General features: G+C 36.9%; 1 protein-coding gene across 2 annotated transcripts in view; it reads right to left on the bottom strand.

Moving 5' to 3' along the window:
• LOC123766471 (lysM and putative peptidoglycan-binding domain-containing protein 2) overlaps positions 1–13907 on the bottom strand; it is a 30751-nt gene extending 16844 nt beyond the window's left edge. For both annotated transcript variants that reach the window (XR_011223520.1, XM_045755590.2), the window contains exons 1-3: positions 13720–13907; positions 10068–10225; positions 7868–8041 (exon numbers count right to left, since the gene is read on the bottom strand). Coding sequence is in view for 1 of the 2 variants with exons in the window: in XM_045755590.2 (XP_045611546.1) it covers positions 7868–8041; positions 10068–10225; positions 13720–13884 (497 nt within the window). In the remaining variant the exon portion in view is untranslated. The remainder of the gene's footprint in view (positions 1–7867; positions 8042–10067; positions 10226–13719) is intronic.
• Positions 13908–15087: the final 1180 nt, after the last annotated feature.

Here is a 15087-nt window from a genome sequence, read left to right as displayed (position 1 = left end):
TACTGTAATGTGAAATGTTAGTATTCGCGACAAGTATTAGAACTTCGGAGATAGGCAAGAGTTTGATGTGTTAATTAATATTAACAGTGTGTAGGTGTGATATTTATAAATAGTACCTTATTCATTAGATTATATTCATTTAATATATACCAGTAGCTAGGGATCCTAGCTACCGGTAGTACATTGTGCCGGTAGCTAGGGTCCCGGTAGTACTGTACAGTCGGATTCGTTTTCGATCCACAATCGAGAATTCTGGGTTCGAATCCCAGACGGGACAGAAGTGGTTGGCCACATTTTCTTTCACCTAATGCTCCTGTCCACCTAGCACTAAATAGGTGGCCAAGAGTTAGTCAGCTTTGTAATTCCCACCTTATACCTTTGATTTGTGTTATTTCAGATAGCCTGTAAGGAACAAAGTTCATTAAGGCTAGAAAACCAGATTCAGGAATATATTATTCACCTCCAGCTACTTCAGTAAGATAAGGTGAATAAGTAAATATAAAAAGAAGGCACAAAACCTAGTAGGACAGGGTGAAGTACTTTGTAACTGGTCAAAGCTATGATATGTGGTTATGTTTAAAGTTGTATAGCTGGTCAAAACTACAGTATTATGTTGTTGGAAAATAAGTGATGGCTGGTAAAGGTTACGGTTGAAATTCTGCCAGTCAGGGCTTAGGATATAACTGTGTGTAGAAGTGAGAGACTGGTGCTTCCCTTATCCTGTCACTGGTAGAAGTATACCGTAGTAGTGAATTGTAAGAGCTACATTATTGACAAGACATTCTCTTTTCTTACCAAAAGAAAAGGAAAGATGAGAAAATGGGTGTAATATAGGAAGAGGCCTAACACTCAAACATACCATCACAAGCCAGCAAGAAACAAATACACAGCAGTTAAGAGATAGGCAGAAAGAGTATTATGAAGAAGGGACACCACAAGCATTGCTCTCATCCTGTAACTACACTTAGGCAATTACACACACACATCGCACCTAATAGCCAGAACTGCACTACTTGGCGTAGCATGCAAGGCCCGATTTGCCCAAGAAGCAGTGAATTTTGTTATTTTCAAATATTTCTTTTCATATTGATTTATTTCAATTAATATTATTATATTAGGAACATGCATTACATTAACAACAGTCCAAGGTAGGAGTTAGTGGAGTATCTCATAGTTAGCAGAGTGGCACTAGCTTAAGAGCAAGGAAGTCAGGATGGAGGTGAGAACCCATGCTAATGGCTGAAAATTGTGAACCAGCTTATTTGAGATTAATGCTGACTTTGCAACAATGAAATCATGAAAATGAAGGAGGGATACTTGCCTACAATCTTATGAAGATACATTGTCTTCCAGACCTGGGGAAAGTGTGTTAACGGTGTCCGTGGAGACATATTGTCTCCAACCTTTATGCTTGGCTGTACAAATGACTTTTGTGGGTTATCTCAGTGTCCTATACTAGCAGGGTGTATAGGGTATGAATCATATAATAAAAGATTCGGCTGTTTGAGGCAATAAAATAGGCACCCTGCTAGTATAGGACATGCAGTCCTCCCACCCTTCCATTTCTCGCTTTACTTCAGTCAAACATGCAAATCTTAAGCAAGTGAGGAATGATTTTTCTTCCCTAAATCCATGGTGTTGGTCTGGAATGAGGCTTATACTTACCAAATCATTTCTAACCAATTTTTACTAGCTCTTTACTAGCCCTCTCCATCACCTTTACAGAGGATGCATGTCAGGTGTATTAGTCAAAGGCTTTCCCTCTCGCCATTTTTTGGTTCCATGTTGATACTACATTGGTTATTTTCTGCTTCTCTCCAGTGATGCAGAATTTGCCAAGTAGTTTGTTTAGAATTTCAGTATATAATTTATGCTTATGCAGAACAACTTTCCAAGACAATGTTATATATACTAAAAAAAAAAAAAAAACACTTTCCTATAGACAAAACAATTAATAAAAATGTCACTAGAATGCTCAATAAAGAGAAGAGAGAGCGTCATGGTCAGACTTGGAGGTCGAACCCGGTGTTCACTCTGTCACCAGTTCGAACTCTATCAATCCATGAGCTTCCTTTATTCCATATATGAAGGTGGTGGAGGCCAAGACCACCAGTAGTTTCAAATTATATGTTATATGACAAAGAGTGCTGGGAAGATGGGACACCATGAGCATAGCTCTCATCCTGTAACTACACTTAGGTAATTACACTTAATTACACACACACACACCCCTCACTATGTATACATATAAACAAGTTCCCATGACAAAATTTAGTTATTTAAATAATTCCTGACAGAATGAAAACTGCAAAAACACAAAACATTACCCCATGTGAAAACTTTCAGGTCTTCGGTTTAAACTACTGTACCTAGCACAAAATATAAAATATAGTACTAAGAAATATGTGCACAGCAATACTGCTTGATGAGACAAAGCAGAGACAAAAACCCCTTAGTCACTCCACCACTTATGGGCTATTCATGCCCGTGCCACCTTTAGGGTGGCTTAATCTTCATCAATCAATCTTGGTCACTTCCTTCAACCTGACAAAACGTTATCCCTAAAGAACCAAAACGCTGTTACACTTTTAAATTTTGTTAAGCGTAAGCTTATTTTAGAAAAAGAATAGATTCAAGATGAGGGATTAGATACCAAGCTTGTACTTTAGAAGATGCTGCACACAAAGCTAAGAAATTTGAAAGCGGCAAATTTAGTGATCAAGCTGCTTAAGACAGTGCCATAAATTTCAATGATAGACAAGGCTAAAGATGCAAGAAACAATCAGTTTGCAATTGGTGAAAATTCAAAAAATGATTTACTGTACAGTACTTACAAACATTATTAAAAGTCTAACTTAATGAGCAGGATTTCAAATAAAACTTGTGATCTTGACACAGGAACTTTATTAAAAATAAAGTGCATTACACTGTTAAACTTTTACAATGTATAGTCTTATAATTTAATAAAGGCGTGTACTGAGAGATACAAATTCAGTAAAGAAACCATTTGAAACCCTGCACACCTCTTTTACCAGCAACTTGATCATCTTCAGCCAGCTAGTACAACCATCAAATATAAACATTTTAACTGCCATTTGTGAAAAATAATTTCTAACCGAAAAGGTCTTGTTAAAAGCATGTATACTGGCCATGAAGAGGCGATGACGATGACGTGACAAATACGACAATGTGTCATTGCACACCAAAACAGCAGAGATGTTACATACAAATTACAGTAACCTGAATGTATCATTTACAATGCTATTGAACAGCACTCTTACACTGGACAGCGATCGTTTAACAGTTAACAAGTCTGTCATGAGGCTCATACTGTTAAAGGATGAAATTTATCCAAATAAAATTATGAAAAATAAATTACTTGTACTTGAACACAATAGATCCTAGGTATCATGGAGTAGAATGCCAAATGTCGGGCAAACGTAGCAAACACTACTGTAGTTTTGTCTAGAGCAAAAATACTAAGATTTCATCTCTAATTAAACCTACTTTATGCTGGAATATACTTGTATCCACCTGACTGCAGGCTTCCACATTAGGGACAGCAAACAATTTGCTATCTATCCCTACTAACAAATATCATACAATGAGCATCTTAACACCGGTGTCCGTAGTAACGGTGCACTATCACAGCCAATCTACAAAACATTATATGCTTAATGCATCTAATATCACTTATCTATAGTTACAAACTGGAAAATACTTTACATCTAAATGATCAAACAAAACTGAAGGTGGTTATAAAAAACAGAAGTAATTATTCCAAAATGTGGCCAAATAGACATTATTCACTTTTCTTACTCTAACCGAATGCCATCAATTACTGGAATAATTACCCCAATATCATAAAATTAGCTTCGTGGGTAAAGTCTCTACAAAATATAAAACTTGTGATAATTGTTTGCAGGTTTGTTTATGCATATGCATAATAGTACATGAATTGCAAGTGTGTTTTTGTGTGCATATATAAGAACTATGAGAGAAGAGATGAGGAGCACTTAAGAAATGAAATGTGTCAAGAAATGAAAGGACAAAAAATCATTATATACACACAAACTATATGTATTAGAATGCAATGGAAAAGACAACTACTGGAGTAACCAACTTCTAAAATTTGGATTATCAATCTGAGGAAGAATAGTTATACAAGTGGTAAAGCGTTCTTAGCTGCATGAAAACGGCGGCAAAAATCTGATTGGGTAAAAAAAGGGTAAACAAGAATAACCGTGCAAAAATAGTACTTCTCACTACAGATGTAGTACATTGGTAATACCTAAGTTTAGCACCAATATTAATCCTGCCACTTCCTTTAAACACCACAAAACATTGACCAAGTTTTGTGAAGTATTCTATTACTGTCTGTGACCATTAGAAAATGTAAAAAAAATGTGTGCAACTATAAAAAAAATACATGCAACTACAGTATATACAATAGTTGCATGTATGCCTGGGAACCATTCAGGCTTGTTCGCATATGTATATAATATAAGTATATAATATATATGTATAAAATATATATGTATTAAATATATATGTACATAATATATATGTATATAATATATATATTATAATATATTATCTATAATATATACTGAGCTGGTAAATAATTTGAGTTGTTAAGGCCATTTACTAAGGCTAACTAAAAACATGTAACATACTTTAAGCAAAATGCTACCATAGCCTGAGTAATGTTTTTGCATTTACTTTTTTCAACAATCAGCTTCAACCAGGGTTAAAAAACATACGCACACACATATACACACAAAAACACCAGCAACATCACGAACAAGAGGACACAGCTTCAAGCTAAGAAAACAAAGGTGCCAAAAAAAACATTAGCATGTTTTCTTTTGCAAACAGAGTGGTAGAGAGTTGGAACAAGCTAAGTGAGAAGGTGGTGGAGACCAAACTCATCAGTAATTTCAAAGTGTTATATGACAAAGAGTACTGGGAAGACGGGACACCATGAGCGTAGCCCTTATTCAGTAATTACACTTAGGTAATTACATACACACTATACAACATACAGCCCCACATAAATGTAATGTACTCAATTATACTTTTATGGTAAATTAATTGTAGTAACTGATCAATAGCCCAGCAAAATTTGATTGAAAAACTAGAGAATGTGTGTTAAAATAGGGAGAGAAAAAATCAGGTTCGTTAAAATTACAACAGATAAATCCTTAACTCGATGATGACAGAATTACTTCATGTGTAAGCTAAAATTGACTGAATGGTTTTGTGTGATGGATCAAACAAAAAAGGAAGCTCATATGACAAAACTTTTTTCTAATAAAATTGAATACCAATTCAATAATTTTCTGCTCTGAATTAATGAATATTATCTGGATAGGGCTAATTCATTATCAAAATTAAAAATCTTCTTCTAGTTATAAATTCAACTGCAAAATATCCTTAAGGTTATGGTGCTTATAGAATAAGTTTGCATTTTTGAAGCAGATATTTTGTGACAATGCAAGCAGATTGTCCATAGTGATTTGGCCAGGCTTGTACATCAACGTAGGTAATGCACAACTGCATTAACCAGCAATGGCTTAGTGTTTTGATACTAACTTTATAGCCCAGCGCAATAAATTTAAAAAGAAAATTATGCATTTAATCTAGCCAGTAGATGTAATTTTTATATTAACCAAAATATGTCAATAGAAGTTTCAATGCACCAAAAAAAGATGGGCCACCTCAGCGCTGGGTGTAGGTACAGGCAACTGTATCAACAATTTTAAGTCTCCTTAGAATAAACATATACAGTGCTGTATATTAAACATACAGTATATACAGGATGAAGTGTAAGGTCACTTCTGTTTAGAGGTGAGTCATCTCTCAAAGTCCTCATGGATATAACCTAATTTTGGGTAACCTGTAGTTCGATTTATGTCATTACCTCGGGATCAACTTTAAGTTGTCTGACACTGGATTATACTGCAAATGATTATGGCCACACTTAAAGATATCCTTTTAAGGCCTAGATAAATAAGAAAATTTATATTCAAATTAATCCTTCAGGCAAAGGGACATGGAGAGGTGGGTTTGTGAGTGAACAGAAGTGAGGGAGGGCTTGCACACTGGCTGCGAGACAGTATAGTATTAAAAATGTTAGCAATTAATACTGCAACTTGGTGATACTGCATCATGAAACTACCGATAGAAACAAAGTCAACAATTTTAAGGGAATGCATGTTCGGCCCTTTGATGGTTTCACCACCCACTCATCCCAAGCTTCTGGGGATTCATCATGGGGGGGATGGGAGGTGTTACCAAGTGTATGAAAATGTGAGATACAATATGAATGTGAGTGGAGGGTTATTGTGTAATTTTGTATAATGATCCTTTCTAATGAGTTGTGCCTTTAATCCTTTACAAACAGCAACATAAAAATTAATCTTGCCACTACTGACCTCTTATTCTGTTGCCATATTCCTCAGTTACAAATTGCTAATACTATACAGTGGTGTGTGATGCACCCAAATGTCTGTTCATCTACAAAAATTACTTTAAACAATGAAGTTAAGCAAAAAATGTGATTCTTTGGCAGATGGTCCTACAGAGGACAGGCCCTAGCTTCCAGGCTGAGGTGGCCTGCATCATGGAAAGTACCGACAGTTAAAATCCAATCCAGTATTGATGTAGTACAAGTGTAGCACAGCAAGTTACAGGTCTAGGTGATGAATTCAATCAACTTGAAAACACATGTTTTTGGTGGACGAGAACCAGGTATTACACTTCTGTAGCACTGTTCCTTTGCCACACTGGGTTTTTTCCCCTAAAATGTCTCGTGTGTCTACTGTCGTTAATATTCTATAACTAAATTACAATGTAAAAAAATAATAATAATAATAGTGTACTGTACTGTAATCTGAAGATTGGAAATATATTTTTCTTTCAAATTGTGTTTCTTTTAAATCTCTTAATTGTGATCTTGCCATTAAGATATATTTGAATAGTCCCCAACTCAGAATATGATAGACATTTGTTTAGCTGCAAGTTGCTAATGCCTGACACCTGTGTCTTATTGATCTCCTGGCTAGATGAAATATGCCCATCCAATTTGAAGTCTAAGAAAGCTAGTAAAATTAAAATGGAGAGAAAATGGCTAAAAACTTAAGTGCCTTAATCCCAATTACCCATATTTCTAGTAACACATTTCTCACAGGAATTCCCTTTAATAGGATTGGACAAATATAATATTCTTTAAGCTTACATATACTGACCATCACAATTGACATAATACTAAAGTAAATTAATTATACTGTAATCTAAAAATGCTAAATTTATAGCGCTTCATTTGTAGCAAAGAGGAAAGCATTAAACCTATACCGGGCCTATAGCACAGCTTATATAATAAACTGTTTCCTAACTTGAGGTGTGGTACACGAGTCTATGGCACCTATTGATTCTTTAGTAGATTATCTAAAATATGCATATTCTATATTTAAATTCTATACACAAAAATAATATCATATCTAATTAGAATACCATTCCCATTACCAGATATTTCTAACATGCAAGGCATTGCTACCAAACAATGGTACCTTTAATGCATAAAAATCTATGGAAGGAAAATATATATTCACCTAAGGGAGATTATAAACCTGTAAGGTCTCATCTCTATGTTATGCTAATGCAGAAGAGCTTAAGTCAACTACTATTTTATCCCATAAACCTCATTCAAGATAAAAATTCACAAATTATCTGTTTTATCCTCGGTGATTAAACAAATGTGTTATAAATAAACCGTCAGTTGTTATTAATACAGGTTCATGCCCAAGGTACATTTCTTGTCTATGCAACATGAATGATATGCTATATTGGGGTTTGCCCGACTTACTATGCATGTGTCTCCATTCTCTCGATACTGGATTTCATGAGGGCGATGTTAGAGTCTATCTTGGATAGGAAGTCATTTGGGCTGGTTTCAGAGCAGTCATGCAGACCACTGGATGTTGATGGTGATCGGCTCACCTTCGGAGTACTACTAGGTGAACTGCTGGTATCAGAACTTCTGAAAAATAAAATCATATTTTATGAAAATCTTATCCTACAACCTGCAGAATAAGTTAAATGCAATTAAGTATTAACCACACTTAACACACACAATTATAAATATAACGATAAATAATACCGATACTGTACTGTATCACTCCGATTACACTTCACGATACCGTACTGTAAATGTTTCTGTTATGGTTTAGGTATCCAAAGACTAGGGCAGGAAGCCTGTTAGGTTTATTGAGGTCGTCATAAAGCCCCCAATGACCTTTTCCAGAGTGCACCATATAGCTCCCAGGTAAATATTTAAAGCTAAGTGGAAAGAGGACTTGGTGAGCAAAAACACTTCAGACTGTGGGAATTGAACATTGGACATTTAGACCATGACCTGACTATGCTACGCTACTATAAAATACACACGCCTCCCTCAATCTCTCTCTCTATCCATGCCATCCACTTTTTTTTTTTTTAACCAAGACTAGGGTTCATAAGGGCTGTCAAATGACATACCTAGTGAAAGAGCTGTTATCCTACCTCAGTTCATCTGAAACCTGCTCCTAGAAACTCATTTATTGTGAATGTAACAGTGAGACTTATGTTACATTGAGACATTCTCAAACTTCATGAGAATTTAGTTTGGAACTATTAGAATTAAGTTAAAACCTACTCCTAGAGGCCCATTTATGAGGGCCTTCATATAACATATAACAGGCCTTCATGAGCTTGTTATATGCATCAGCTATCCATCTTTCTCTCTCTCGCCTTATACTTTCCTACTCATACTATATTTCCTATACTCATGAGTGGTAGTTTATTGTGCACTCTATACTCAGGAGCGGTAGTTTACTGTGCACCCTATACTCACGAGTAGTACATTACCTTAAAACTCACTTTCCTGTGTCCATTACCATATAGAAAATTACCACATGTCCATTATCTTCTCCACTGGTGTAGGAAACTGTTCCATGGGCAGGGCTATTTGGGTAGATCTGTCCTAATGTGGGGTAGTTACCAGGGGGTTTGGAGGGAGGTGGGGGATGGAGGGCTTAGCTCTTGCTTAGGTCTGCTTAGGAAGGCAAAGTTATGGGGAGGAAGGGGGTTCCCAGGTGAGGGGGAGAAAGCATTTGGGCGGTATGATGAGCATTGTGTAGGGCATCAGGAGGGTTAGGGCTTGGGGTGGGGGCTATGGGATGGGAGGTATGGGTGTTGCAGTTCTCTGAGGGTTTCTGAATTGCTGGTTGTGGGTTCCCCACTTCCTTCTGGGAATGGGGAGTTGGGGACTGTGGTTCCCTTCCCTGCATCTGCTGCCTGGATTCTATCATCCCTGGTCATGTCCCTCTGAAGGAATACCTTTTTTGTATGCAATTACATTTTGCAGTTTGCTCTTCCTTACTAGCATGTCCTCTTTAGTGGCCTCATTCATGAATACTACCTTTATCAATGGATTTCTGTCTTTGTTGTTCTGGCCAAGCCTGTAAATCTTCTCTATGCATTGCTCAGCCCCCTCCATTTGTACCCCCCTTCAGAATCCCTGACACTGCAGTTATGTGTGAGATCACTTGCATTGATAATGAACATGAGGATGTTAGCAGCCATTATGCTGATAATTGGCTCATGCTCACTCCATATTTGCCTAGGCTGCTGTGCGTGGAGGCTGCCCTTATGGCTGTAGGCTCGAGGTGCATAGTTGTCCTGAGTAACGTACAAAGCCATTTTCAGAGCTTGGGTATGGACAGTTAGATACCAGATGCGTGAGGGTGTACACCAGCTCTTAATAGTTCTTGGTCTATTCAGAGATTATATCTTTGAACATTTGCTTCTATTTGTTCAAATACTTTTTTGCTTTGACAAGTATCTTCCTGATGGCTCTCTTGTTGCAGACCAACAAGAGAGCCATCAAAACACTACCATGGGAAAGAAAATTTGCTTAACTATTTAATTATTTTTCTATACCTACCCATATTTTTTTCTGCACACAGCAAATGTCTTATTAAAAATTGAGCTGCAAGGTTCCTGAAACTCACCACCTGGCACCATACCTGTCTGAACCATTGAAGTGTGCCGTCGGAGACTCTGGAGATTCGGCTGACCCAGTAACTGCTTCGTAAACTGCTCGACTTACAGGAACTTCAAGGTAATCATGAAGAAACATTGCCTCTATTGACCACAATTTATTGTGCTGTTTTAAGGCTTCCATCTGAAAAAATAAATGATTTTGTAAGAATTTAATAATCAATACATAGCTATTTTTTGTTGTTTTTTCTTCTAGAACAGATTATTGTACAGTATTACTTTTAATATGAAACAAAAACTGCACATGAAATAACTAACAGAATATTAATATATTTATGGTTCTTTAATGAATTAAAAAGAGATGTGATATTTTTGCAGTAGTGTCATATTGTTTCCATTGCAAGTACTGTATCAATCAACATTACTAAAAAACAAAATTCCACACATCTTGTCATATATGTATAGAATTTAATTAATTAAACTCTGATTTTGTCAGTTCTGAAATTTTCATTTAAGTATTTCCCCATAATTTAAAGTTCTCTTATAAAATTCACGGAACGCCACAATTCTATTTTTAACCTAAAACTTAGAAGAAAAAAAATTAAATGCTCCCAAGCCCTTGTTTTCACATATATTTTTATAAATATTGATACCACTTGCTCCAAAATTCTTCTAGTGACATGTATAAAATAATACATGTATATTTTGCAGTCTCCGTGGTGTAGTGGTAAGACACTCGCCTGGCGTTCCGCGAGCGCTATGTCATGGGTTCGTATCCTGGCCGGGGAGGATTTACTGGGCGCAATTCCTTAACTGTAGCCTCTGTTTAACGCAACAGTAAAATGTGTACTTGGATGAAAAAACGATTCTTCGCGGCAGGGGATCGTATTCCAGGGACCATAGGATTAAGGACTTGCCCGAAACGCTACGCGTACTAGTGGCTGTACAAGAATGTAACAACTCTTGTATATATCTCAAAAAAAATAATAATTCATTGTGTTGGAGGACAGGCAGCCAGAGTACATTCATACACGTTAGGCTTACATCGAGGCCCCCCCCCCCCAAAGGTTGAATTACTGAGCCCGCCCAGGATGAAACCCCTCAACAAGCTAACTCCTGAGTACCTACTGACTGCTAGGTGAACAGGCTCATTAGATGAGAGTAAATGTGCCCACCGAAATGTAAATGTGCTATTTGTCCCACTCGGGATTCGAATCCGGAATTCTCAATTATGCATTGAGAACGAACCCAACTGTACTACCGGGACCGGTAGTAAAATATAAATTATATAAAATATAAATTATATAAAAAACTATATAATTAATTAATTAATATATAATTTTAATACATAAGTATAAATTATATTATTACATATATATTAATATATAATTATATATATATAATTATATATATATAATTATATATAATTAATATACTGTATAATTATATTATATATTATATTAATTATATTATATTATATATTATATTACATATTATATTAATATATAATTATAATATATAAGTATAAATTATATTACATAATATATATAATACATAATATAGTGTGTACACTCACACACAGGATCCATGAGGGGGAATGGCAAAGAGGAGAACAGGGAGTGTAAACACTATATAAACAAACAACCACATGCCCCAATCTAATCAGTGACCCACAAACAGTTTTCACACAAAACACAAATCACTATTAACAGCTAATAACACTAATAATAATAAATCACTAATAGAGGGTTTATCTTTTTATCGAGTAATAAGACTGAGATATGTAAAATCTTGGAAATTAAAGGAATTTCCAATTAGAAACCAAATCTCATATTGACATTAATTGTTAATTAATGAGAACTATATTAACTGTGTATTACTGCATTCACACAAGCAGCTTTATTACATATATAGTACAAACATTTCATATATACATTTGAGGTTCAGATGTAGGCTACAATGGGGTCCATGGTGGAGCCACCCCTGACTAGGATGGCAAGCCAAGATAACTAGACAATCGACTTGAGAATGATCGAGGACGGACCGAAACGTCGTTGTCCTTTCATTTTCTAGTGTGTGGTGTGGTCAACAAGATAACTAGGCCTGAGTTCCTATATTACCTAGCAGTTTAGAAAATACCTGTCAGCCTAAAATGACACTTGACCTAAAATTAAATTTTAATTTAAAAACCAGTAAGCTTGAGTATGTGGCAATGGGGAATGAATTTCAACTGTGATAGTTTAACAAGAATTATAACTATAAGACTAAAAACAGCTCCCTAAAAGCTCCCAAAAATCCTCACTGGGGATGCTTACTCATTAATGTAATGAGTTTTTTTTACGACATTTGCATCAATGACCTGCATATTCTGGCCAAATCAGAGTCCTGACCATCAAGAGCACTAATGTATAGGCTAATTCTAGTTTTGTTATGAATCCAGCAAGACTCAAATTGATTGCTTGCAGTCAGTCCTTTGATAATGGGCTTTGGTCACAATTCCAGAGTTTATGATACTGTGATATATAACAGCTGATATATTATGATAAGATAATATATCATATTATGATATAATATATAACAGTTGATAACAATGATATACATCATCCAGCCAGTGATGTAAGTATTTCAAATGTATACAAATCACTTATTGATTACAATTACCCTTTTAAGTCAATACCTTTCTTGTCGAGGTTGTGGTACCAACAAGAGTGGTACATATGTCGAGGATGTATCACTCTTAGTGGCAAGCCAACTATCAGTGTGATAGAAAGTGTCAAGCCATTACAACTATATAGCACTTGGAAGGGGGTCAGGATAAGGATTAGCGGTTGGGACACGGGAAGAGGAATGGTGCCCAACCACTTGGACGTTCGGGAATAGAATCCCAACTTGCATGAAGCGAGACCCCAAGCGGCAAATCCAAGTTTTCTGCACATTTCTTGATTATTTATTGAGCATATTTGTTTTCACAATACCACATTGCAGCTAATTTGGCTCACCAAATACATTACTTTTTTACATTACAATAATGTACCAAGTACATTATTGAGCATATTCGTTTTCAAAATACCACATATTGCAGCTAATTTGGCTCACCAAGTACATTACATTACTTATGTAATCGTGACATTACAAAACACTATACACCAGACTATACACCAGCAGTATATTTAAGGTTCCCTTCAAGTAAACTGTCATATTTCAGCTCATACTCCCCATAATATAATGGGTTTACAAATTAAAGGATCATGCCATATTTTTTCATATTTACACTGCACTGTGAAGCCACAGGGCCACGTCAAACCTAACAGAAGCCACAGGGGCCACGTCAAACCACATATTAGGTAGTAAGAATTGATGTCTGGATACATCAATTCGATACATCAATGTCTGGCCTAAACACTTCCCAAAAAAAGTTACATCACACCAACATTTGCTAGAAACTAGTCACTGTATTCAGGCCTATTGAAGCAACCTCGACCTATTTGCCGCATATTTATATATAAATACTCAACTAGAAGTATACTATATGTATATAACTGGGTATACAGGTAGGCCGGGTGTGCTAAAGAGGGGGGGGCACAGGGAGGCACTCAAGACCTGACAAGTCAAATGGAACGAGTCGATGGAGAGTGTGTGAGAGTGCGAGTGACAACACCCACTGTGTGAGGGACTCACCGTGACGCCATATCTGAGCGCGATGCCCTGTAACGTATCCTGCTTCGACACCCGGTGCCTGATCACGTTCTCCGGCTTCTTCATGTTGACTGAGGTACTGCCGTAGCGTCTGTGGGGTTTATTAGCTGCGCCCAGCAGACCTTTCTCCTCACTACTCGCCGCCATGTTTGTTGTGACTGGGGGTGAGCATGCGCGATAATTCCCGCTTATTCCGGCACCCACATGACCCCTCACAGCCCCCTTCAGCCCCCTCATCTCTCACCTCCCCTCGCTCTATTTCCTCACCGAATACGGAATATATCTATATATGTATATTTATATACGTTATTTCATATACGATTTCCTGGTTAAAATACAAGGAGGCCGCAGGACGGCAAAATAGGGCTGACCTTGACAAGAGAATATGACCACCTGACCTGGGGCTCGGTGGCCGGCCCGGGGGTGGCCTGGGGATGGTCTGAAAAATTGCGTCATTACATGGCTGATTGCCATGACTTTGTATGAATATTCAGCTACAATAGGCCTCTAGAATGGTATACCTATAAGCCATGGTCATATATTATTCAATTATAATTATGATCGATATACAGTATATGTAACTGTGTACGTTTAGGGCTGGACGTCATGGGTTTGGTTACTTGCTACTTTTTGGATTAATTTTAAAAAATAGGTTGGGCTAAATTGGGCTACTGATGTTAAGAAAGCAGTTTTTTTTCTACCACAGACGTGGCCACACATTTACAATGCTAATTACCAGCATATATACATTTTCTTCTGTCCTCCATGGACAGGGTTAGAGAAGTGTTAAACATATAGTTCAAGGGTTTATTGAACACTCAACCACAGAAGGTGATTCGGTGCTTAATGATTATGTTTCATAATGTAATGTGTACAAATAACAGCCGTGTCCAACAGCCTGGTTGACCTGATGAACAACCGCAGGAGGCCTGGTCAGAGACCGGGCCTCTGGGACCGGGTCAGAGACCTTCGCAAAAAAAGGTAACCACAAGGTAAAGTAATCCTCCCCCTGGGCGATAGACTTCCCAACCTTAATTGTCATTAGTGCTTCATTCCTGTTAAGGTCCATGCAAGCAACCTATCCTCCTGAAATGATAGTATATTGCTGTTTGGTGGAAAGTACCAATATGTAGAGATGGACCACTAACTCAGGAAAATTACCTATTCACTAATGATGCGCAGTGTTCAACCCCGTGTGGTGGAAAATGTTGACGGAGAAGCTCAGGAAAATGGTTTACAAAAATAGATCTGGAAGACATTGTTATGAATAGAGTTACCTTTCATGATAGTAGTATTTAAAGGTAGTGGGATTGAGTGGTTATAAATAGGAGCTGCAGGCGATGAGTCACA

This window comes from Procambarus clarkii, chromosome 62, assembly GCF_040958095.1.
Source record: "Procambarus clarkii isolate CNS0578487 chromosome 62, FALCON_Pclarkii_2.0, whole genome shotgun sequence".
Taxonomy (NCBI): domain Eukaryota; kingdom Metazoa; phylum Arthropoda; class Malacostraca; order Decapoda; family Cambaridae; genus Procambarus; species Procambarus clarkii.
This window is presented reverse-complemented; position numbering and strand designations above follow the sequence as displayed.